The 27,689-nt window shown below is 38.0% G+C and overlaps 1 protein-coding gene across 2 annotated transcripts in view; it reads left to right on the top strand.

The window, feature by feature from the left end:
• Positions 1-27,689, top strand: part of SAMD3 (sterile alpha motif domain containing 3) — a 63,622-nt gene that overhangs the window by 24,874 nt on the left and 11,059 nt on the right. For both annotated transcript variants that reach the window (XM_043963648.1, XM_043963647.1), the window contains exons 4-6: positions 615-800; positions 1,493-1,577; positions 9,323-9,490. In XM_043963648.1, the coding sequence (XP_043819583.1) occupies positions 615-800; positions 1,493-1,577; positions 9,323-9,490 (439 nt within the window). The remainder of the gene's footprint in view (positions 1-614; positions 801-1,492; positions 1,578-9,322; positions 9,491-27,689) is intronic.

Below are 27,689 nucleotides of genomic sequence, written 5' to 3'. Positions count from 1 at the left end.
TTTCCCCTTTGGGGAACCAAAAAATGCTAAATCCCAGGCCTAACTCCCATAATTCATCTGCTCTCTCCCTAGTTATAATCTACCCCTCTGTTAGGACAACTCTGTCTCATTGGGACCCTGTGGCCCATGGTCTCTGCTCCTTCAGAATTTTGCTCCAGGAAAAGGACTAAGACAAATCTACATCATACTGGTGTGTCTTGATGGAGAGAAAAAGGAGGAGGGAGCAGCTAGGTGGTGCAGTGGATAAAGCACCGGCCCTGGATTCAGGAGGACCTGAGTTCAAATCAGGCCTCAGATATGGAGACTTATTAGCTCTATGACCTTGGGCAACTCATTGCCCCTCGAAAAAAAGGGGGGAAAAGGGATGGGAAGGAAACACATAGGATGAATGGAAGAATCCAGACCCAGGAAAGAATTGTACCAGAATAGCCATCTCTGTTATATATGCCAAAGATGAATAGAATAACACCCCCCAAGTGAGTTTTCAACAAGAAAACCCCCAAAAGCAATTGATGTCATTGTTGCTTAGCACAAAGATAATGAACAAATAAGATTATAATGAGAAATAAACACCTATTACTTTTTGTTTTGATTTGATGTGGTTTGGTTGACAGAAAAAACGTGAAACATCTTCTAGCAAGGAATAAGGCCCTACAGTGGACAAAATCCTACATTTTACCGGATTTCCCATACGATGTCAAATGCATGTTAGCTGAGCAAAAGTGTCCAGATCACAGCATGAGGATAAGGATCATTGAGTTTTTACAGGCAGACATGACGAAATATCTGGAAGGATCATTGTAAGTATGAAATCTCTGGATATATTGCTTCAGGGAAGCATCTGTTCACAACATAGGCTCTAAATCATACAGAATTAGCCCTTTTCAGTGTTTAAAAGATGAATTGCTGAAGCATTCCACAGTGCCTAGTATTCAAATGTCTATTCCCATTTGTTCCTAATAGGACTATAAGTAGAGAGATTTGAGGAAACAATCACAATCCATCTGCTATTATGCAAATCCCAGTTTTGTAAAAAGGAGAGAATACAAGCTTATTTTTGTTAATGACCTCTTTGTACAAAGGGTTCTTGCTCAGGTTGGTCTAGATCTGAGGTGTCAGACTTGGGGTACTCACAGGCAGAACCAGATTAAAATATAATTGGGGGCAGCTAGATGGTGCAGTGGGTAAAACACCGGCCCTGGATTCAGGAGGACCTGAGTTCAAATCTGGCCTCAGACACTTAACACTTACTAGCTGTGTGACCCTGGGCAAGTCACTTAACCCCAATTGCCTCACCAAAAAAATAATAATAATAATAATTGGGAAATATTTAACTATATATATAATGTGAATTTGTGGTTTTCTAAGCCAATATGAGGTTGCAGGGATCCAGTTCTATTTGAATTTGACACCACTGTTCTAGATGACCTCTGAGAACCCTTCTAAATCAGAAATTCTTTGAAATCATTTCTTTGTCATCTTGTTTGAGCAGGTACCCAACTACCCAACAGTACAATGATGTTGTCAATGCCCTGCTTCAGGCATACCCATTCCTTGATGAAGATGGCAGTGGTTTTGTAAGTATCCTCAATGACATAATTCTTCTTAACCTAACTTCCTCTTCTTGTTATTCAGCCATTTTTCAGTTATGTCCAACTGTTTGTGACCCAATTTGGGGTTTTTGTTGGCAAAGATACAGGAGTGGTTTTGCCACTTCCTTCTCCAGATTATTTTACAGATGAAGAACTGTGGAAAACAAAGTTAAGTAATTTGCCCAGCGTCACACAGCTAGTAAGGCTGGATTTGAATTCAGATCCTCCTGACTCCAAGCCTGGCACTATCTACTGTGTCACTTAACTGCCCCTTACCTTAATCAACTTTAGGTTGTGTGCCCATGTATAAGAATTTAGTGGAGATAAGTATAATATTCCTGTCTCATATGTACACTGGCTGGGTGATGCTAGGCAAGTCATTTGACTTCCCAGGTGCTTTAAGCAACTGTCTGAGAGAAGGTGGCAACCTGCATTGATAAAAGGAATTTCCTCCCCTGGGATTTTCCTTTACCAATGAAATTACAGGTTTAGTTCCACTGCCTAGGTTCCTAGGATTAGTAGGGAAAAATTGGGAAATACGTGTAGAAAGAGAAAGCTATCCTTCCTATTAAAAATACTATTTTTGCATTTTTTCATCATAATACTGTCTTTATTAGGTTTTCTTGGTTTATCAATCTTTTTTCTTGCCTGCTAATTTGATTCCAATGTAAATATTTGCCTTAGGTAGCTAGGTGGCATAGAATAGAATGCAGCACTTGGAGTAAGGAAGAACTGCCTCAGATAATCACAACCGATGTGACTCTGGTTAAGTCACTTAACCTCTTGTAGCACCAGTTTCCTCATCTGTACAATGGGGATAATAATAGCATCTACCATATGGAAGTGTTGTGAAAAACAGATGAAAACAAATCTTGAAGTGCTACATAAATGCTAGCAATTAGAATTCCCTTTCTCCCCCCGCCTCTGAGCTCTGAAGATTGGCTTAGATATTACTTTGTGAGGGGAGAGGGGGATGGGGGAGAGGGAGAGAGGGAGGGAGAAAGAGATAGAGGGAGAGGGAGGGAGGGAGAGAAAGAAAGGGAGAGAAAGACGGGGGGGGGGAAGGAGGGAGAGGAGAGAGGGGAGAGGGGGAGAGGGGGAGAGGGGAGGAAGCCTAAGGACCCAGAAAGTTCTACACTAACCATTGTGTCTGGCCTAGTTCAGATTCCTAGATCCAGAAGCCTGGAGTCTCAATAATCATTGTTTGGAAGTGTGACCAAAATGGCCCATGAGAAAAGAGCAAGGAACTTAGAGAATCAGACAATCCAGCCCTGTTGCTTATTCCAGTGACATTTAATTTTTTTCAATTAAGACTAGAAGGACACAAGTGGCATCAACTGACATAACAATGTTATTAATTTTTTTTGCTTTAAAAAAATCAAAATTTTCTTTCTATTTCTGTTTTCTTTGCCTTATGGATCTTAAAAAATTCACTGTGTCAATTGCCACAGGTTGGTCCTTCAAGATATTCTTAAATTCTGGTTCTTCTTTAACAAGCATGTGTTTTCTCTTATACTCATCTCCTTAAAACAAAGGTAGTAAAAGGAAACAAATGACTTCCTTAGCCATGTCCAAAAATGTATGTTTCGTTTTACATTTTAAGTCTATCACTGCACCATCAGAAGGTGACAGAGTACTTCATCATTGGCCTTCCAGAATTGTGGTTGGTCATGGCATTGAACAAAATGATTAAGTTTTTCAAAGGGGTTGTTTTTACAATGTTGCTGTTATTATATTAATTGCTTTTTTCATTTCACTCTATATCAGTTCACACAAGTCTTCCCTAGTTTCTTCTGAAATGGTTTCATGATTTTTATGACCCAATAAATAGTTCGTGATTTTAAGCAAATCACTTTTCTGAGCCTCAATGAAATATGCATAAAATGGGAATAATTATATTTGTGTATTTATTGGCTTATTGGATTGTAGATTTAGACTTGAAAGGGACCATGAAGGCCATCTCACCCAAATCCTTTCTTTTATAGATGAGGAAACTGAAGGCCAGAAGGTTTAAATGGTTTGCCTGAGGTCACCAGTAGGAAGTTGCAGAGATGAAATTTAAATCCTGGTCCTCTGACTTGAAATCCATTGTATCCTCTCAGTTGTTTCTTCCACCCCAGGAACATAAACAGTATTCCTCAGTCTGAGGTGGCAGCCATCATGTGTATAACTGTTTAAGGCTCAACTTCTGCTTGGTTTAATGAATATCAAAGTAAGACTTTATTGAAAAATAATTTTGTTGCTGTTGTTCAGTTATGTCCAACTCTTCATCCCCCCCTTGGGGACTTTCTTAGCAAATACACTAGAGTGGTTTGCCTTTTTCTTTCTCTGGCTCATTTTACATAGGAAGAAACTGAGGCACACAGGGTTAAGTGACTTGCCCAAGGTCATACAGCTAGTAAGTATCTGAAGTGGGTTTTGAACTCAGATCTTCCTGACTGGTATGCTACTCACTGCATAAGCTAGTAACTCTAGGTTATTTATCATGGAGTATACTTTGCCCATTTGAACCTTCAAAAAGCTTTGCTGGTGAAGAGATGAATAAAATTTTTAATAAGCTATAGTTCAGGGGACAGCTAGGTGGCACAGTGGATAAAGTGCCAGTCCTGGATTCAGGAGGACCCGAGTTCAAATCTGGCCTCAGACACTTGACAGTTACTAGCTGTGTGACCCTGGGCAAGTCACTTAACCCCCATTGCCCTGCTAAAAAGAAAAAAAGGGAAAAAAACCCGAAAATGCATGGAAAATTTCCATGGGAGATCTTCATCTACCTTATCTAGAAGGATGATATGGAGATGGGCAAGTCATGAATCACCAGCAGAATTGGCCAATATGCCCACCAGTGGCATCACCTTTTCACTGGCTATCTCTTATATCTGGAATGCCGCCCCCCCCCCATCTCTGCCCCGGCTTCCTTCCTCATTTCCCTCAAGACTAAATTCATATTCTATCTTCAGCAAGAGGTCTTTCCCAGCCTGTACCCAATGCCCCAACAACATACAAACCCTTTTGCTAGTGCATTCTTCCCGTCTGAGATGGCCTTCATCCACTCTTTGTAGATCTCTATGAACCTCATCATTTACCATGAGCTGTTAGACTGTGATCTCCTTGAGGTATGCTTTGTATACCCAGTGCTTAGCATAGTGCCTGACACACAGTAAGTGCTTGTTGACTCACTGGGCATGTGGTACTTCTTAAGGATTTCAGAAGATCTCTAATCTGATCAATGTGGAAACTTGGTGTGTTAGGACAAATCACAACCTCTTTAGACCTTACTGCACAGTCTTTGTGAATTGATGTAGTTAGAAATAGGTATCACCCCACTGATTATCCTTTTACTTATGAACCTCTCTGTCATTGCTTAGGGATACAAGGAAGTAGTTTGTCTCCAGGCCTGTACTCAAAGACTTTCCAAGTTGTAGGAACTGTCTGAGCTTGTGATTGGCTGAACCTAGAACTGCATCTCTGATGAAGAATCATAAGATCATAGATTGTGTAAGGTTTTTGTTTTTTTAAAGATCCCCCAGGTTCATTAAGCCCTGTATGGGCCACCAATCTGTAAGGGCAAAATTTAATATGGAATCTCTTCCACACTGCCCCCTCCCCAGTCATTTCTCCCAGACTGATAAGAAATGAGATTAAAAAGCCTCTTTTCAGATAAACAAAAGAAAGCAGGGTTTATTGATGGGAACCAATTTAGAAATAGGGACAAAGACAAGTAGGACATACGACCTGTGAACTTGCCCACCAGACTCAGCCATTTTGCGTTCAACTTTCCCTATCCCCTGCACGTCTTCATTTAACTTTCTCACCTGCTGCCATGAACTCTCCTCTCTACTCTCCTCATCTCCTTCCCCCTCTTCTTTACCCCCCAGAATAAAAAACCCTTCTCTCACAGGAAACCCAGGCCGACCACCCACACACCCCAAGCAAATTTACTGGCACCCCTTGGGGCAGCATCCAAGGCCAGCTGGGGCATGGGGTTTCCTTGCATACCCCGGCTTGGACAGAGGGAGCCGGTGCTTGGGTTTTCCATGCTGGGCAGAGGGAGCTGGGACTGCCTGGGGCAGAGAGAGCCATATGGGGCGTGCCTGAGGCTTTCTCATTTTAGCCAAGGATGGGGTCCCCCAAATCACAATAATTCTTACAATTGAGAGCAGGAAGGTACCTTAAAGGATGAAACAGTAGATAGACCAGTGACCTTGAAGAAGACCTGAGTTCAAATTCAGCTTCAGATATTTACTAGCTGTGTGATCCTGGGCAAGTCACTTGACCTCTGCCTCAGTTTCCTCACCTATGAAATGGGGATAATACTAGTACCTACCTTGCAGGATTGTTATAAGAATCAAATTAGATAATTTAGCACAGTGCCTGGAACATAGTGTTGTATAAATGTTAGCTATTTTTATATCATTATAATTACTATTTTTTGTCTATACCTACAATTTTACAGATAAGGAAAAGGAGACACAGAGACTTCAAATGAGTTAGCCAAGGTCCCACAGCTAATAAGGGTCTAAAGTAGAATTTGAACATAGGGTATTCTTGACTGTAAGTCTAGTTCCTATGTCATACTACCTTCAATGAAGGTAGTCAACAAACATTTGTTAAGCAATTATTTTGTATCTCCAGGTACTATGCTTGGGATACAAAAAAAAAAAAAGAGAGAGAGAGAGAAAAACAGTATCTGACCTTAAAGAATTTACATTCTAATGGGCATTTAGTAGATGCTTAATAAATACCTGTTGATGAATTCTTTATGCCAATCAATCAATAAACATTTATTAAGTGCCCACTACATATTAGGTATTTTGCTAAGCACTGAGGTTAGAGAAAAAGTCAAAAGACAGTTCCTGCCCTCAAGAAGTTTATAATCCAATGGGGAAGAAAACAAGGAAACAACTATGTACAAAAAAGCTAAATACAAAATAAATTGGAAATAATCAATGAAGAGAAAGAACTATGATTAAGGATATTGACCATTCCTTCTCTGTATCCTCTGTTGGATCATTCTCCACTCCCGAATACATGTTCTTTGATTCAGTGATACTTGCCTAATAATTGTTCCATGAAAAAGACAGTCCATCTCTCAGTTCCAGGCATTCTCTCTGGATGTTCCTAGTGCCTGGAATACTCTCCCTCCTCTGCTCCAGATACCGACATTCATAGCTTCCTTTAAGTCCCAACTAAAATCCCACTTTCTACAGGAAACCTTCCGAAACTCTCAATTACAGTGCCTGTCTTCTGTTGTTTCTTATTTATCATATATATATTTATCATATATATATGTATATATATGGTTTTATATATATTTGCTTGCTTGTTGTCTTCTCTATTAAATGTTAAGCTCCTTCATAGTAGGAACTATCTTTTGCCTCTTTTTGGAATTTGGAAGGGGAGGGCCTGCACAAGGGTGGTGGCAGTGTCAGGGGAGAGGAGGGGGTATGTATAGGAGAGACCTTACAAAGGTAAAATTGTTAGGTCATGGCAACAGATTGAATAAAGTAGGGCGGGGTGAGAGTGAGGGAGGGAAGAGTCAAGAATAATACCCAGGTTTTGAGCCTCCATGACTAGGAAGATAGTAGTACCCTCAAGAGTGACAGGGAATGGGACAGCTATGTGGCACAGTGGATAAAGCACCGACCCTGGATTCAGAAGGACGTGAATTCAAATCTGGCCTCAGACACGTGATACTTACTAGCTATGTGATCCTGGGCCAGTCACTTAACCCTTATTATCCCCCCTCGCCCCCAAAAAGAGAGAGGTTTTTGGGGAAAAGATAATGATCTTAATTCTTGACATGTTGAATTTAAGATTTCTATGGGTACCTTTACCTCCTCTCTTCTCACTCTTTTCTTTGCTCTACAATCTAGCTTCCAACTTCAACATTCAACTAAAATGACTCCCTCAAAAGTTACTAATGATGTCCTAAATGCCAAATCTAATGGCCTTTTCTCAGTACTCATTCTTCTTGACCTCTCTGCAGCCTCTGACACTGTTAATCACCTTCTTCTCCTTGACAATCTCTTTTCTCTAGGTTTTAATGTGGTGCATCATACTGAATTTGCCCCTTTTCTGTTCTGACTAAAAAATTATCAAACTGAAAGAGGCAGGTTGAGAAATAGAAGTAATTCTGAAGCATTCTTTAGAGTTTATTTCCTTTAAAGTTGATTGCTAGTATACTTCCTATTAAACTCAAACTGTCTCGGAATCTTTCAATGATCCAACTTAAGGCCGAAGACTTTATAACTAAATCAAGGCAGCACGATCATATTATAACTCCATATTGAGTTTTGGGGGTTGGGTACTGAAATGAGACCTCCTTGATGCAGTGCTGCCATATTGAAGATTGAATTAAATAACTTCTAAGATCTCTTCTGGCCCCAAAGTTTTGATATGTGATATAGCTATGAAGGGAGCTATTTTACAAGCATGAAGGAAGTTCTCTACCATCTAATATGATAACTTAAGTAGATCTAAACTGAATTAAACCTAAAGGTCAATTCCTCTAGGTCTGTTTACAAGATATCATGGTAATATTTTGTTTCCAAAGGGAAACAGAATTGGTAGCAAAAACTCTGTTCATTGGGCTTAAGCAAGGTGACCAGGAGTAGTCTGTTTTATTCTAAACCATAATCAATCAATCTTGCTTGCACCCCATATTTAAACAAGGGAAACACAAAACTACAGTTGGAAAAGAGTTCAGGGGACATCTAGTCCAACCTATATCTGAACAGAAATCTCTTCTACAATATCCCCAGCTGGTTAGCTTTTTCTTGAAGACCACTGGAGAAAGGAAACCCACTGTTTCTCAATTTGACTCATTTAACTCTTCTAAAAGGGTATTTTCCTCACATATATTTAATAGCCTAAATCTGTCTATCTGCATCTTTCACCTATATATTCTAGCTCTTCCCTCTGACACAACCAAATCTGATAATTCTTTTTATGACAGCTCTTGATGTATGTGTGTGTGTGTATAAAATGCTCCCCATTCTTTACCCACATACATATACATATAGACTTGGGGTAGATATTGCCAGCTCTTTCCACTGATTTTCACGTAATATAGTCTCCAGTACTGTCATCACCTTGGTTGTTCTCTAAGTATCCTTCCCAAAATTTGGTGCCTGGAACCACATACTCCACATCCCATGTGTGGCCTAATAAAGTTACAGTATAGCAGCAGGATTCTCCAGGGCAAGGTAGGAGGTTAGGAGGAAGCTGGAGGTTTGGAATTCATAATGAAATTGGATGCTTATGTTGGCATAGCTACCAAAACAAAACAAAAAAATTACATCCCAAGTTCCAGATTGTTGGCTTGGCTCACTGGACCACATATACTTCCTCTTCTTCTTTAAGAGGAAAGCAGACTGAAATCTCAATTGTGATGAGAAATCATTGGAATCCATTCCAGGTCTGCTTCATGTTTTCCCAAACAAGATCAACCATAAACATCACCATGCTGATAACTATGTTAGTCAAAAAGTTTTCCAAATGATAACAGAAAAATGCTTTTTGAGATTTTTTTCAGTGCACCATCTAAAAGACTTGTAGCTAAAGACTAACATCACTTCCCTCCTAAATCTCAGCAAACAAATGAAGTATGCTTTTAGTGTGAAAAATATCTCCAAAGCCAGAACTCACAGTAGAGTGAGATCTCCTGGTTTATGGAGGATTGTCTAAAGCCTCATGGCAAGTAACCAAAGTCTGTCTGTTACCTTATGCAGTTTCTGTGGAAACGAGCACTCAAAGACCGCTTCAAATATGTTCGGAGACCCATAGAAGATGATGAGCAGGTGATGAGGAACAAGTGTAAATTTGGCCACAGAAAAGGACAAACAAGGAAATCTCTCACAGAAATCAGGTGCGAAGAAATTCAGATTGTCCAGATTAAAGTAAGTTTGAACATTTTGCTGGCATCTTGCTCAAGGGGAAATGATTGGCATTAGTTTGCTTCCAACTTATTTGAAAGTCGTATAACATCCCTGAGAATATAAGGAGTGGCTAAAAAGTAATGTACCTAATTTTCTTAAGTAACTTGTAAGTTGGTCTTGAAGGCAAACTTGAGTTCCAAAAATATTTTGAGCCAAGGCAGCATTGTTTGAACAAATGAATAGCTCCTGAAGGTGTAGGCACTGAAGACAACATTTTTGACATAGGCCTTCTGGTGAGGCAGCATGGCGCCATGTTAAAAAGGATTGGACTGTCAATCCACACACCTAGAGTCTAGTCCTGAATTGGAGATTCATAGGTGATAGATAGATAGAGATGATAGACAAATTAAAGATAATAAACAGAGAGATAGATAATAGATAATAGACAGATAAATGATAGATGATAGACTAACAAATAGATGATAGATAGATAGATGGATGGATAGCTTGCTTATTTATTTATTTGTTTGTTTGTTTATTTGTTTATTTGGGGTGAGGCAATTAGGGTTAAGTGACTTGCCCAAGGTCACATAGCTAGTAAGTGTTAACTGCCTGAGGCCAGATTTGAACTCAGGTCCTCCTGACTCCAGGGCTGGTGCTTTATCCACTGTACCACCTAACTGCCCCTGATAGATGGATAGTTTATTAAGCAGTGTTAAGGGTTAAAATTCTAGCTAGTCTGTCTAAAATATCTAATGAGTGGTCGCCAATAAATTATAAGCTTTAGCAAGAGTTAGGCTTTTAAGCATTTATTAAGGAAAACAAGAATTTGGTAAAAAGAGAGAGAAAGGCCTAGATTTCTATCTATTAAAGGGAGAGCACATTTTTAGCTCCCTTCTCCGCCAGCGTCCCCAGGAAAGAGCCCCAGAGTCAGCGCCAGTCTCTTCCTTCCTCCTCCCACTAGTCCGCGTCACTTCCTCCTGCCAAAGAAAAGACTCCTGGTCTTGCCCTCAAAGACCTTCGCTTCATGGGCAGAACTCTTCTACAGTAAGTATCCAGCAGGTGGCATCATTCCAATCGTTACAGCAGTTATGTGCCAGGCACTATGCTATACACTAGAAATACAAGCAAGAAAGATAGTTCCTGCCCTTAAGGAGTTTACATTTTACTGGGGGAAGACAAGACATAAAGGGAATGGATGCTGGAAAGAGGCAGTGGATACAGCACTGGGTTTGGAGTCAGGAAAACTTGAGTTTCAATCCCGCCTTTAAATATTTATTAGTTCTGTATCCCTGGATAAGAAACTTAACCTCTGTCTTCCTCAGCTTCCTCAACTATAAAATAGCAAATGTAATAATAACACATACCTTCCAAAGTTGTTGCGAGGATCAGATGAGATAATATTTATAAAACATTCAGCACAGTTCCTGGCACATAGTAGGCAGTTAATAAATACTTGTTTCCCTTTCCTTCCTTCCTTCCCTCCCTCACTCCTTTCTTCTTTCCTTCCTTTTTATCTTCTCCTTCCTTCCTTCCTTACTCCCATTATTCCTTTCTCCTCCCTCCCTTCCTTTCTTCTTCCTTCTTTCCTTCCTGGAAAGTGGAAGGCAGTATAGGGAGAAGAAGGGAACTTAAATAGGGCCATGGTGAAAAAACTGCTAAGAAAAATCAGTTTCTTCAACTGTAAAAGTTAAATAATAACACTTGTACTACCTGTCTCACAGTAGTACTGTGAGGCAGGAAAAATAAACCTCTTTACAAACCTTTAAGTTTTATACACATCAGTTATTGTCATTCACCCCCGCCCAAACTTTACCCCCAACCTTAATCCAGCATGAATCTTCAAATCCTGGCTTAGCCTCAAAATTGTTTGTCCTCAAAGAAAACTTGTTTGATTTTATAAATTCTTTTGATGAGGGAACAGAAGTCTGCCTCCCTCTGTTTTGTTATTCCTAGACTGAATGTTCCTAAGAGGTAGACAACACATCTATATACTCTGTACAGGGCTCAGTCCACTGTTATGACTAATCTACCATTTTGGTAAAAATATATATTTAATGCATTTTAAAATTTAAGTAGCTTACTTACCAGTTAAGATAAATTATAGTTGTATTTTTATACCAAAGATAATCAATGGAAAAGTGCTTCAGGTTTAAAGATGGAAAATTTCCAAACATTTGAAATCAACTGGGGAAAAATAGAAATTTGGGGGATGGGGAAAGAATTAAACATGTACAGCTGAGCTTTTTAAACACCTGTTATTTTGCTAGTTTAGGAACATAAGGGTATTATGGGTAATTTGGTTCAGTCATAAAATTATAATGTTTTCTATATTAAATTTAGAAGTGTAGTTTATCTAGGCAAAAAGCACAAATTTATGAAGCGAATTTACTTTTAAACAGCTTAAACTTTTGTTGAGGATGCTGAAAAGGAATCTAGCATCTTAATGCTTTCTAGTTTATGAGAAACAGATGAACACTTAAGTCAGTCAAGCAACAAACATTTATAAAATGCCTACTACATGCCAGGCAGAATTTATCTGCATTATAGTAAAACAAAGACAATTGTTTTCTGGACTTAATAGCTTTCATAGTATCAAACGAACTTGAAGATTTACATTGCAGGACCTTGAGAGTCCAGAGAAACAAATTTAAATGTTGGTTTCAATATTTCCTGGCTGTGTGACTCTCCCCATGCCCCCCCCACTCTAAAATGATTCATGATGTTGACATTTTTGGAAAAGAAACTAAAGAGAAGAAAAGGAGATAGAAATTTGCTATGACTACTACTACTCATAATAATAATAATAATAATAATCAGTAGCATACAGCTTATATATTGTTATTATTATTATTTTTATAGAATAGCTAATATTTATATAGCATTTTAAGGTTTGCAAAGGAAATAGGTGCTATTATTACTTTATTTTACAGAAGGAAACTGAAGCAGACAGAGGTTAAATGACTTGCCCAGGGTCACAATGTTGGGAAATATCCAAGGTCAGGTTTGAGCCCAAGTTTGGCTTTTAACTATTCTATGGTTCTTTTAATCCTGTCTCTTCAGATGGATTGTAAACTCCTTGAGGTCAGGAATAGGATTTGAACTTCTACCTCCTCCACGGTGCCTGGCATCTAAGAGGCATGCTGCCATAAAGACATGCCTTTGTGCATTTCAGCAGAACCTGTGCTGATTTTAATTGTATGCTTAGACTATTAGAGTCAACAAGAATTTCAGCTTGATCCTTTTACACCTACACAAATTAGAAACAGAAAAATGAAGAGTACCTCAAGAGTACTCCTTTTTGGAGAAACAGAATCATGGAATGTTAGAGCTGAAAGGGACCTTTAAAATCACTTTTTCATTTTAGAGATCAGAGAGCTAGGTGGCAAAGTGGATAGAGCACCAAGCCTAAAGTCAAGAAGACCTGAGTTCAAATGTGGCCTTAGACACTTATTAGTGGTGTTACCTTTGGCAAGCCCTTTAACCCTGTTTGCCTCATTTTTCTCATCTGTAAAAATAAGCTGGAGAAGGAAATGGCAAAGAAATTCACCAAAAAATCCCAAATTGGGGTCACAAAGAGTCAAAGTATTGAGCAAAATTTTATAGATAAGAAAGCTGAGACCGAAAGATGTGAATAAATTTATTATGATCACACATCTTGTAGAGAAGCTCTTCAGTTCAGGCATCAAAATAAACATCACATTAACTTGAAAATCACTTTTCAAAATAACGTCAAAAAATACTAGGGTGAATCTTTCAGTGCCTTGATTCTGCCTCCCAGGCACATTCTGGCAGAAAGAAAATGGAGGGAGGGGAAGAAAACAGTTCTAGAACAGTAAGCATGAGGGGTGAAAGGTGAAGAAAAATTAAAAGGAAACAGATGGTAAAGAAATAGATTTTTAAAATACACACATGGTGTTTACTTTAGCAGGTCTCAGCAATGACAGTTTTGATTGACATGGGTGGGAATGAAGAAATAATAGAAATAGAAAAGGCAGGTATTAAAGAAGGCATGGAATGATGGATTTGCATAGAGCAGTGTATGAAAAATGTGCCTCTGAATATTCACATAACAAATGAATTATTCATCTTTTTTGTGAAACTTTATCATTCTTCCATCAAGCCACCAATGAATTGGGTGAGTATTTTTTCCAGGAGATTATCTTTTTGCCTCCATTTTATATGTGTGCCTGCACATGTGCACACCAATTTGTCTACTTTGGTTATACAACAAACTATTTTATTGCTACATCAAACTGTGAGCAACATTTTTAAAGGGATGATGAAACAATTCTGCTGTTTTGGGGAAATACAACGGCAGATTGTTGTTCCTAGATGGGTAAGGATGGTCAAATTACTTCTTATTAATTTAGACTTATAAGTTTTAATAGGAAGAGGCCTTTAAAAGCAGAGGAATAAGTCTTTAGATTTTAAAAATATTGGTCATGATGAGATCATATGATTAAAGAGGCAATCTGGGAAGAGATGTCAATGACTTTGTCATTGCTTGTAGATAGTAAAATGGAGTATTGAAGTTAGAATATTTAATTTTGTGAAAATGGAAAGTTGTTACAATCCATTCATTCAACAAATATTTGAAAATCTATCATGTGGAAGGCACTGGAGAGAGCAGAGAGAACATAAGACAGAACAAGACAGTCCCTATCCTCAAGGAACTTGCAGATTACTTGGTTGATAAAAGAAGTATACAGCTTGTCTGCTCATACCATAGGCCCTTCACCATAGTCCAACAACTCTCCTGAAGCAACGAAGCATGTATGAATGGAACAGGAGAAAATGGAATTAAATGTTTTAATATTTCCATTGTTAAAGTTGTTCAGTTTCCAGTGAATTGGATATGCAATTAAAATAGAAAAAGAGGGGCAGCTGGGTGCTGCAGTAGATAAAGCATTGGTCCTGCATTCAAGAGGATCTGAGTTCAAATATGGCCTTGGACATTGACACTTACTAGCTGTGTGATCTTGGGCAAGTCACTTAACCCTCACTGCTCCACCAAAAAAAAAAATTAGAAAAAGAACAAATTAAAAATTCCCAATTAAACACCAAATTGGAAATCCTAAAAATTAAAGGTAAGATTGATAACATTGAATGTAAGAAAATAATTGAACTAATAAATAAAACTATAAGTTGGTTTATCAAATAGATAAACCATTAGTTAATATGATCAAAAAAGAGAAGAAAACAAAATTAATAATAACAAAAATGAAAAGGGTGAACATGTCACTAGTGAAGATGAAATCAAAGCAATTATTAGGAGTTATTTTGTCCAATTATATGCCAATAAATTTAACAACTTAAGTGAAATGGAAGAATATTTACAAAAATATAAACTGCCTACATTACTAGAAGAGACAATAGGATATCTAAATAAACCTATTTTAGAAAAAGAAATTGAATAGGCCATAAATGAGCTTCCTATGAAAAACACATCAGGATCAGATGGATTTACAAGTGAATTCTACTAAATAATTAAAGATCAGCTAATTCCTATATTAAATAAATTATTTAGAATAATACACAAAGAAGGAGTCCTACTAAATTCAATTTATGAAACAAATATGGTGCTGATACCAAAACCAGGGAGTAAAAAAACAGAGAAAGAAAATTATAGACTAATTTTATTAATGAATATGGATGCAAAAATTCTAAACAAAATACTAGCTAGGAGACTACAACAATTCTATCACAAAGATTACACATGGTGGCCTAGTGATATTTATACCAGAAATACAGGGATAGTTTCACATGTGGAAAACTATTAACATAATTGATTATATAAATTACAAAAGTAACAAAATCATATGATTATAGCAATAGATGCAGAAAAGGCTTTCAACAAAATACAATCATTCTTATTAAAACATTTGAAAGCATAGGTATAAATGGATTTTTCCTTAAAATGAAAATAAGCATCTATCTAAAACCACCAGCAAGCATTATTTGTAATGGGAATAAGCTAGAAGCCTACCCAAATAAGATCAGGAGTGAAACAAAGATGCCCATTATCACCAATATTATTCAATATTGTATTAGAAATGCTAGCATAGAGTAAGAAAAAGAAGTTGGAGGAATCAGAATGGGCAATGAAGCAATAAAACTATCTCTTTTTGCAGACAACATGATGATATACCTTAAAAATCCTAGAGATTCCACTAAAAACTTAGTTGAAACAATAATTTTAGCAAAGTAGTAGGATATAAAATAAACCCATATAAATAATCAACATTTTAACATACCACCAACAAAACCCTGAAAGAAGATATAGTAAAAGATATCCCATTTTAAATAACTGTAGACTGTATAAAATACCTGGGAGTATATAGCCAGGACAAACCCAGGAACTACATGAACATAATTATTAGACACTTTTTTTTTTACAAATAAAGTCATATTTAAATAATTGGAGAAATAATATTTTTTCATGGGTGGGCAGAACCAATATAATAAAAATGGCAGTGACATCCAAACTATTTATTCAATGCCATCTCAAATTTAAAAAAAATATTGATCTAGAAAAAAATTTTAAAAATTGATTTGGAAGAACAAAAAATAAAGAATATCAAAGGAATTCATGGAAACAAATGTAAGAAAGAGATTTAGCAGCACCAGATTTTAAACTATATTTTAAGGCAATAATTATCAAAACTATCTGGTATTGGCTAAGAAATGGAAAGGTGCATCAGTAGAATAGAGAAGACATAAAATACACAGTAGTAAATGATTAGTAACTTTTTGTTTGACAAATGTAAAGATTTAAGCCTTTGGGATAAGAATATGCTGTTTGGCTAAAAATAATCTTTGGAAAACTGGAGAGTAGCCTGGCAGAAATTCGGCTTAGATCAGTATCTTACATCATTTACCAAATTTAGATCAAATGAGAACATAGAACCTAAAATACTTATGGATAGGAGAAGAATTTATGAATAAAGAAGAGATAGAGAGCATTTTGAGATGTAAAATGGATAATTTGACTTGGTTAAATTAAAAAGTTCTTTTTTATAAATAAAATCAATGTATCCAAAATTAGAAGGAAAGCAGAAAATAGGGGGAAATTTTTTATAGACAGTTTCTCGGATAAAGGTCTCATATCTCAAATATATAGAAAACTCTGTAAAATTGTAAGAATATGAGTTATTTTTCAATTGGTAAATGGCCAAAGGATATAAACAAACAACTTTTAATAAAGAAATCAAAACTGTATATAATCATAAAAATGATTTAAACCATTATTGATTAAAGAAATGCAAATTAAAACAACTTTAAGATATTTCATACCTATTCAGACTGATTATGTGTAATTTAAGATTCTAAATGTGGATTCTAATCTGTTCCCCCAGTTTTGGGGGGAAACTGACTAAAATCACTGATAAAACGAGTTTAGGTTTTTTTAGGGTTTATTGGAAAATAGAAAGAAAAAGATTGAGAAACAGAATTCCAACAGCCTGGCATTCCTATCTTTTCTCAAATTTCCTGTGAAGTCCTATGCCGCCACCACCACCAAGTCAGGAACCCAAAAGCCCAAGAGCTCTCCGCGCAGGCTCCCTCTCCTCCTTCCTGTCTCCTCCCAGAAAATAAGAGGCTCCTCAAGTTGATTAGCTGGTAGCCTTGATAGACAGCACCCATGAGCAAATGTCATTTCCTGATGCCAAGGAAAAGCCACAATGCCTCTGAGGCATTTCCTTATGGTGGAGCTTTCCCACAGCAAGTCTCCAGTAGGTGGCATCATTCCAATCATTACAATTAAAATGATAAAAAAGGAAAATGACAAATGTTGGAGGGCATATGGAAAAAATGGAACATTAATACACTGTTGGTAAAACAGTGTTGTTTACTGCTCCAATCATTTTGAAGAGTAACCTGGAATTATGCCCAAAGAGTTATAAAATTGTGTATACCCTTTGACCCAGATATACTACTATTAGGTCTGTTCCTCAAGGAGATCAGGGAAAAATGGGAAGAAACCCCTATATAATCTAAAATATTTATAGTAACTCTCTTTGTGGTGACAAAGTACTGGAAATTGAGGGGATGCCCATCAATTGGGGAGTAGCTGAACAAGTTGTGGTAGATGATGGTGCATTGTAAGAAATGATGATTTGATTGATTTTAGAAAAATATAGAAAGACGAGTGAGTGAAAAAATGAAAAGTGAAATGAATAGAACCAAAAGAATGTTGCATATAGTAATAGCAATATAATTTTAAAAATAATTCTGAACAATCAAGTTTTTCTAAGTACTATGAATATTCAGATCAACTATGAAAGACTATGAAGGAAGATGCCATCTAGCTCTATAGAAAAAACTGATAGACATATGCATGGTATGGTTTTACATATATTTATAAATCTGTATCAAATAGTAGCCTTCTCTAGTGAAGGGTTGGAAGGGAGGAAGGGGGAAAATAAAATATTTTTTAAAATAAAGATATTTTGTTTGAGATTGGCATAACTTCTAATTAATGGCATAATCACACTAAAAGCATCAAAATTAAGCCTCTAGGATTCACTATAAGAGGAGATTTCTCATCTGTTTCTTTGTTAATTTCAGCACCAAAGTGAAGACCTTTTAAGTAGCCTGGTGTCGTGGTGGGAATAGAATAGTCAAGTGTGAACACTCATGGTTCACTGAGGCATGTGTTAATAAGTATCGTGAAAGTAGTACAGCTGAAGTAAGCAGTGAAGAGATTGGTGCTTACTCTAGGAAAGAAAGTTCTACACTACTTAGTGCTTAAGGATAATTGAACCTCAAAGCCTGAAAATTACATCTAGACTTTAGCCTATGTGTGAGCCTTTTATCAGATCATACATAACAAACAAAAAATTTGAGGATATATCCTGAAACAAAGGAAAATCCATTCTTCCTTCCTTCCTCCCTTCCTCCCTTCCATAAAGGCTCCCCAGATAATATAACCACTCATACATCTTCTTGCCCCTGTGGACACTTCTGCCTTGCTTTTTTGGGAGAGACGTCTACTAGTCCTTAAATATCTAGGAAAACTGTCAATTGTGACTATTCCAAATCCCAAGCATATCTAGTGTCTTAGCCTGAATTACTAGTTCTCTCACATCTAGTTTGAATACCAATTTCTGGGCTGTACCTATGTGGCTGAAATATGCTTATTCCTTCACTTTTTTGCCTAGCTTGGACCTCAAGCCTTTTACTGTGGCAGAGTGGATAGAGGACTGGATTTAAAGTCAGGAAAATCCTAGTTCAAACCCGGCTATAGACACTTAGTAGCTGTGTGACTCGGGGCAAATCACTTAATCTTTCTTGGTTTCATTTTCTTCATCTATCATGATGGATGAAATCTGAAAGAACCAAGAAAACAAAGGTTTACAACATATCTCACTGGGTTGTTGAGAAGACTGGATGAAACACACACACACACACACACACACACACACACACACACACGTACACACGTATACTTAAAACAATCTGCAAACCTTAAAAAGCACTATATAGGGGCAGCTAGGTGGCACAGTGGATAGAGCACCGGCCCTGGAGTCAGGAATACCTGAGTTCAAATCCGGCCTCAGACACTTAACACTTACTTGCTGTGTGACCCTGGGCAAGTCACTCAACCCCAATTGCCTCACTAAAAAAAAAAAAGCACTATATAGATATTAGCCATTAGCCATTATTGTTATTCTCTGACCATATTTCTGCCTGTTCTGTTGCCCAACTCAGACCTCTGAACAATCACTAACATTTGCATATGTCCTACAATTTAACTTTGTGTGATTGAAAAAAAAATCATATAAAACTGTGATTTATTTTTGGCGGGGTAATGGGAGTTAAGTGACTTTCCTAGGGTCACACAGCTAATAAGTGTCAAGTGTCTGAGGCTGGATTTGAACTCAGGTACTCCTGAATCCAGGGCCAGTAGTTTATCCACTGCACCACCTAGCTACCCCCAAACTGTGAAATATCATGTCACTTTTAACTGTTCTACCCACTGGTCCACCCTAGGTCCCCAGTCATTATTTTGCCTGTCCTTTGCTTGTGCCATATCTACCCTAAGATCTAGCTGGTGCTAGTGTCAAGTCAACAAGCATGTATTAGATTTCTTCTACATACTGGGTACTGTACTAAGTGTTAGGAACACAGCAAAAGTAAAAACAAAACAAAACAAAAATACGGCCCCTTCCCTCAAGGAGCTCACAGTCAAGCTATGTGAATTCTGCTTAATTTGGCTTTTAGGCTTTTAATTTATCACTGTTTGTCTAATGTGTCCCTCAGACTGGGTACCAAGGTAGAGTGATATCATTTGAATTCCCTTCTAACCATAGCAAAAGCTAATAAAAATTCTTGCAAAAATTTTTAAAGGTATAAGGAATCAAAATATAAAATGAATCTCACTTTTAGGATGGATATTCCACATGTCAAACTTTACTTTGGAGGTATATGAAGTACATACAATAGGAAGTAACGTAAGTTCCTTCAGGTTGGGCACCAAAGGCTGTGCTTGCAAATGTTTACCAAGTGGTTCTTTGGGGGGGGGGAAGTAGACATGACATGTTTTTAAGTTTAATTTACATTATCAACATCTTTTCCATCACTTTCTTAAGCCTAGACAATCAGCAAAACAAATTAAGTTCCAATTTATAGTTTGTTCATTTCTGAGGTATAAATGCTCACACTGAAAATTTAACCATCTCTTGATATGGCTGAGCTGTCTTCAGCATATCCCACAACTCTTTTTATGCTTCCTTTTTAACTGGTCCAACCCCTGTTACCTTGTAAGCATCACCAACCACAATGTTAGGAAAATGGACTGACATTGAAATACTTGTTACTAGATTCATTACCTCAATCAGCCAACCACCATCACTATCCAACATTGATCTTGCAATTCAGATGCCCCAGGATCTTTTTCCTTTCTACTACGGGGTTATATTTTGACCCCATTAACTTTGAAAACCAAGAAAACAGTGGTGCCAGACTAATTTGCTTGGATTTGAAAATGAAATAAAATTGTGATTCTCTGCAAGCAGCTGGTTTCAACACAGCTGAATGCTAAGAACATTCCTAGATTCCCCTGGATTTCTGTTACAGTATGTATTGCTTGTTTCTCATAGCACCCAAAGTGTAATGATTTATTTTGCAAATACCAATCATTTTTATGGCCTTTCACGCAGAAGTATTTCCTGTGGTGTAAAATTGAGCAAGGCAGTAAGAGAAGAAAAAAAAAATCTTGACAGTTAATTGCATTCTGTGTGTAAAGCAATTACTCCTATCAGCAGGTGGTGAATTTACTAATACTGAAAAGCGTTAAAAGTCAGCTGTGGGTTTGGAAATAGCAGCATAATAAGAATGGGGTGCCCCACCTTGTGAAAGTGTAATATATATATATATATATATATATATATTTTCCTGAAGAGGGGCTGAAACACCTGGTTTAACACTTTACCCAGAGACTGTTAAAGGGGTTACAGAGTGGAAAAAAAATCATTTATGATCTCCCTTTAGTGGAGGTTGGAATGAGTATTTAAAGTCCTGAGCAGTACTAATAAATTATCGGAGCAAAAGTGAGATGATCAATGGATTATTACAACAGTCAGTAGCAATTGCCCTTGGTAATACAAATTGCCTTGGACATCCTAAACTGGATGGATCTCAAACCTAACATATCCCAAACTGAACTCATTTTCTTCCCTCCTTCAAACTTCCTCTCTTCCAAACTTCATTTCTATCAAAGACACCATCATCCTTCTGGTCTCCCAGATTCGTAATCTCAGTACTATCCTTGACTCATCAGTCCCCATCCCACCACATATGTCATGAGTTGCCAACTACCCTTACCAAAACTCTCACATATGATCCCCTTCTCCCCAACTACCCAGCTAACACCTTAAGGTTCACATGCTCATCGCCTCTTGGCCTAGATCATGGCAACAGCTTCCTAATTTATTTCCACACTTCAAGTATCTCACCACTCAAGTACACTTTGTATGTGAACTCATTCAGATTACAGTAGAGTGATCTAAAAAATCTAAAATATATGGGAAGAACCACAATTTTCTCTTTTAAACAATACCACGAGCTACATAATGTAGTGGAAAGTGTTTTGGATTTGGAGTTAGGAGACAGGTTTGAATCCTATTTTTTAACTTATTTCCTGCATGACCTTTGACAAGTCCCTTAACTCAGCTGGACCTTAATTTACTCATTTATAAAGTGAGGGCTTTGCTCCAAATAGACTCTAAGGGCCTTTCTAACTCTGTGCATTTATGCTCAGCAGTTTCCATTTTGTGTCATAATCCAGATTAGAAAGTACAGGAAGAAGAAATGCTCACATTCTCATTACTGTCCAAGCTAACATTTGAGAAGAAACATTACTTAGCTCTTATCTAATTAAATTTGGTATGGCCTGGTATTCTAGAAGGTCTTCTATTGATTTTGGAGATGATAGGCAAATGAATGGGCCTCTACTTTACCATGCTCACAATTAGTGTGGGAGCAGGAAGTTCTATTATCAGCAGAAAGATGACCTTTTCAGGTAAGAGTACAGAATCAACATGGTACTTATCTAGTATTTATCTCATAGAATTTCTTGGTAGTTTGGGCATCATTCCTTTTAATGTCCAAGTATTTTTTTTATTATTTTCCTAATGTATACTCTGTATTTCATTTTTCTGTCTTCAATACCTGTTGTTACCTTGTTTAAAAATAGCTTCTTACCCAGATTATGGTTTGTTTTATCCCCTCCACTTTCATTTATTTGTTTGTTTGTTTTGTGCGGCAATGAGGGTTAAGTGACTTGCCCAGGGTCACACAGCTAGTCAAGTGTTTGCAGTTGGATTTGAACTCAGGTCCTCCTGAATCCAGGGCCAGTGCTTTATCCACTGTGCCACCTGGCTGCCCCCTCCCCTCCACTTTCAATTGTTTCTTTGGTAATTTTTCTTTCACTATCTTCACTTGTGTTAAGGGCTCAGCAGAAGTAATATGTTGCTCTTTCTGTACAGTTAAAACTCAGGTTAACTCCCATTACCCCACCATCATCTTCCCAAACACTTTTCTTGTGGAGAGTACCACCATCTTTCCAGTCACCCAAGCTCACAACCTTGATGTCTTCCTTTACTCCTCACTCTCTTTCAGTCCACGTATCCAAATGATAGCCAAGAGCTATCATTTCTACCTTCCCAACAACTCTTGTATATGTTCCCTTCTCTGTACTCACACAGTGTGTGCACAAACCCACATCATTTCATGCCTGGCTATTGAAATAGCCTTCTGGTTGGTTGATCTAAGTCTCTTTTTACTCTAATTGATACTCCACTCAGCTGCCAAAGTGATCTTTCTAAAGCACAGATCTGACCATAGAACCCCCTACCTTACTCAATAAACTCCAGTGGATCCCCATTCCTTCCAGAATCAAATACAAAATCTTCATTTTGGCTTTTGAAGAACCTCATAGCTTGGCTATTCTTACTATTTTGGGCTTCTTACATCTTATTCTCTTCCATGCCCTTCTACCAATGGCACTGGCTTCCTTGCTGTTTCTCACACAAAATGTTCTCGTTCTCTCTCTCTCTCTCTCTCTCTCTCTCTCTCTCTCTCTCTCTCTCTCTCTCTCTCTCTCTCTCTCTCTCTCTTTCTCTCTCTCTCTCTCTCTCTCTCTCTCTCCAATCATTTTCAACAGCTGTTTCCCATGCTTGGAATTCTCGCCCTCTTCATCTACACCTCCTGCCTTTTCTGGCCTCTTAAATCATTCAGCTAACATACAACCATATGTCAAGAAGTTTTTCTTAGGCCCCCTTCTTGCTAACACTTTTCCTCTGAGATTATCTTCAATTTATCCTGTCTGTACCTTGTTTGTAAATAGTTGTTTGCATGTTGCCTCCCCCATTAGATTTTAGACTCCTTGAATGGAGGGACTGTTTTCACCTTTCTTTGTATTAGCAGTACTTAGTATCGTACCTGGCACATTGCAGTCATTTGATATATGCTTCTTGACTTGACTTCTTTGTCTTTCCTCTATTGATTTCCTAATGCCTAGATTGTTCTCCCTTTCTCTCTCTCCCCCCACTGAAATCCTACATGTCTTTTAAGGTACAGGTCAAATACTAATTCCTCCATGTAGCTTCCCTGATATTTCAGAGTCAAAAATGAGCTTTCCCTTTTCAGAATTCTTTATTTTTATTGTTTATATCTTTGTTGTGCATTTATTGTGTTCCAATTTGTAAGCTAGAGAGGTCATGGTTTTTTGTCCTTTTTATCACTGTATAGTAGTGGTTGGGTGGATGATATTCAGAGTTTTTCAGACTCTCTTATTCACACCTCATATTTCAAAACTGTACAACTGATCCATTACCTATGTGAGTTTTCCAGCATAAACAGTCTTTTTTCTGCCCTGGGAAGTTGGAAAAAAAAACAAACTTTAAAAAATAAACAAACATAAAAGCTCTGGGCCCCCAGCCAGAGACAGCACCCTGGCAAAACACCTCAGCATTAAGCTCTCCCTCAATTGTCTCTTTCCAACTGAGTTCTTGATAAGTATGCCCAGACTAGGAAATGCCTACGATTAACATGACTTATAAAGACAAAGTAAGCATTTAAAACAAAGAATGATAAATAGACTTTCCTTAAAACAAAGAAAGATAAACAAGGAGCTTTGGGGAGAAAGGAAATTAGAGATTTATTGCCTTGAAGTTAGTAGTCTATAATGACATGGTGTCTGTGGTAACATTTCTCAGGCCTACTTGGCCTACACAGGTTCTACCCTGGTGTCTTGTTGCTTCCATCTGCATTTCCGCTCTCCTAGCTCCATAGGACTTCCTGTGGTCTCCCATTTTCCAGTTCTGTGTCATTCCCTGTCTGCAGATTTTTAGAATAGGCACAAAGATGACACTCCACAAAACTGCCACAGGCATGGACTGACTTGAACTGATGAATTGTTAGTGATTCCAGAGCTTAAAGTATTAGCTATTTAAAGGCTTCCAGGGGCAGTCATTTTTTCTTAAGGGCTTCCCTTTCCTGGGGGTGAGAGGCTGTGAGGGTATGGCAAGGGATATTAAATTAATTGACTCCCACTCTTATATTTGTATCACCAAAAGCCCTAGCACAGGATAGATGGTAGGCCCTTGATACAGTTTTATATAGCAAAGGAATAAGATGAGGCATATTTGAGACAGAAATTGGGAGGAAGTAGGTTCTGTCTCACTAGAGGTCTTCAAGTAAAGGCCAGTTAACCATATCCTGGTTATGTGGTAGAGAAGAGGTGTCAAACACACAATGCTACTGAATGCAGCCCAAACCAGATTAAAATATAATTGGAGAATAGTTACTTAACAAATAAAAATACAGTAGAAAATAGATAATGTTACAGTATATGGTTTTTAAGTCTGTATGCATCCCACAGGGATCCTTATGTAAGCTTTAGTGCCCCTGTTTTCTATTTGAGTTTGACACCACTGATGTCGAGAAAATTTGTGGTTATGTATATGACATCTGAAACTCTTCCAAATATGAGATTTGGTGATAGCTAGTGAAAGCTAGTTTGAGTAACATTTGTCTATCTCTATGACCAAACATGAATACTAACTATTTTCTTCCATCTTGAGATTTTTCTTGATTCCCTTGTATAGAAACTATTGGATGGGTATGGGTTCAATCTCAAGAGCTTCCTTTAATAATCATCTGTATATGGGTCCTGCTACCACCTGAAGTTTCTCCTGGGAACCCTGATATCTGAATTTGCTTCACTTCTAGCCAAAGGGCTCTCCATTCCTATGGAAGCATTATATTTCCATTTCATGGAACATGGAAAAAATTATTTCATACAACAGAATATTTTTTTTTACCTGATGTAAAGAAGTCAAGGGGTCTAGGGAATTGATTTTCCCTGGCCTTCCTTTGATTCATGTGGTCCATAGGACTCACAGTACAAGTAAAAGGAATGATTTAGTTTTATGACAGTATATTGTGGCTCTGTGCCTTATTGCTGGGGCAGTTGGTGGCACAGTGGATAGAGTGCTGGGTAGATTCATCTTCCTGAGTTCAAATCTGGCCTCAAACACTTAGTAGCTATGAGACTTTGAGCAAGTCATTTAACCCTGTTTACCTCAGTTTCCTCATTTGTAAAATGAACTGGAGAAGGGGTTGGTAACAATTCTTTTTTTTTTTTTTTTAGTGAGGCAATTGGGGTTAAGTGACTTGCCCAGGGTCACACAGCTAGTAAGTGTTAAGTGTCTGAGGCCGGATTTGAACCCAGGTACTCCTGACTCCAGGGCCGGTGCTCTATCCACTGCGCCACCTAGCTGCCCCGGTAACAATTCTAATATCTTTGCCAAGAAAATTTCAATGGGGTCAGAAAGAGTCAGACAGAACTGAAAACAACTCCAACAACAACAACAGCAAGAAGTCTAATTGCTTCTCAGCTCCATTCCCTCTTCTGATACTTGTGGGACTCTTTCCCTGCCTCTCTAATATCTCTTCCACTTTCTGTCTTCTATCTCTTGGCTTTCATTCTCCAGGTCTTTGTAGTTCACTATGTTTCGGGGCCAACATGTGATTCAATACTGCCCTAGCCTCTATCTCTCTATGACACTTTGTCATGGCTGCTATGTCCACACTTATGCTGGCTACTATCTGCTTTTCTTTCCTTAGGAAAGCATTTATTGCTCTTCCAAGGAGTTAGCAAAGTCCAACATGCTGCTGGGTTAATTAACACACTTTTGGCTCTTTTGTTTTAGGCTAGCCCACAGCTTCACCTGGCAGTATTACAAAAGGACCCTCTCAGGTGGCTGTGAAGGTTTTTCTATATCACCATGTATTTATGATTACTTACCAATAAGCACTTACTATGTGCCAGGTACTATGGCAAGCATGGGCAATTCAAAGAAATAAAAAAACCACCATCTCCACCCACAAGAAGGGAGTATTCTTCTGGGGGGGGGGGAGGGAGAGGAAACAATATGCAAGCAATTATGTGCATAAAAGATATACAGTATCAATGGTGGATAATCTCAAAGTCAAGACACTATAAGAACTGATAAAAGCCCCTTTCAGTAGATAAGATTTGAGTTGAATCTTGAAAGAAGATAAGACAACCAACATGCAGGGGTGAGGAAGGAGAACATTCTAGGCATTGGCAAAAAATACCCCAAATGTCCAGAATTGGGAAATGGTGTGTCTTGTGTGAGAGGCAGCAAAGAAGTCAATGCTAGTAGATTATAGACTACATGAACGGGAGTCAAGTATAAGAAGCCTAGAAAGGTAGGAAGGGGGCAGGGCCTTTAAAAACCAAACAGAACAAAATTAATAATATGATAGTATTTTACATGACTGAACATGCATAACCTTTATCAGACTGCTTACTGTCTCTGGGACAGGAAGGGAAAGAATTTGGAACTCAAAACTTAAAAAAAATTTTTTTAATTATTTGAACATGCAATTGGGAAAAATAAAATGGTATCAAGGAAGGAAGGAAGAAAGGGAGGGAGGAACAGAGAGAGAGAGAGAGAGAGAGAGAGAGAGAGAGAGAGAGAGAGAGAGAGAGAGAGAGAGAGAGAGAGAAGGAGGAAGGAGAAGAAAGAAAGAGAAAGAGAGTTTTGTATTTGATCCTGGAAGTAACAGAAGTACCGGAGTTTATTGTGGGCAGGGTGGGAGGTGGGGAACAGGGGATGTAGGTTGAGGTATTCAGACCTGTATTAGAAAGATCACTTTAGGGGGGCAGTTAGATGGCACAGTGGATAAAACACCAACCCTGGATTCAGGAGGACCCGAGTTCAAATCCAGCTGCAGACACTTGACTAGCTGTGTGACCCTGGGCAAGTCACTTAACCCCAATTGCCCCACCAAAAAACAACAAAAACAAAAGAGATCACTTTGGCAGCTAAGTGAAGATGAATTAGAGTGGAGTGGAGGAAGGGAAACCAACCAAAAAGCTATTGCAATAGCTCAGGGATGAAGTGATGAGAGTCTGCACCAATGTGTTGGCTGTATGAGTCAAGAAAAGGAGCATACAGAAGTGATGTTAGGAAGGTAGAAATGATAGTTCTTCATGACAGATTGAATATGTAGGGTGAGCAGGAATGAGGAGTCAAGGGTGAACCTACAGTTGGGAAAGAACAATGTCACAAAAATCTATAGAGGGGAGAATATACAGTAGGGAATGTCAAAAAATACTGTCAAAGGTTGCAGAGAGGTCAAGAAGGATGAGGATTGAGAAAAGGCCATTGGATTAGGAAATTAA

Source organism: Dromiciops gliroides, chromosome 4 (genome assembly GCF_019393635.1).
Source record: "Dromiciops gliroides isolate mDroGli1 chromosome 4, mDroGli1.pri, whole genome shotgun sequence".
NCBI classification, from domain to species: domain Eukaryota; kingdom Metazoa; phylum Chordata; class Mammalia; order Microbiotheria; family Microbiotheriidae; genus Dromiciops; species Dromiciops gliroides.
The sequence above is the reverse complement of the archived record's forward strand: the minus strand, read 5'-3'. Positions and strand labels throughout refer to the sequence as shown.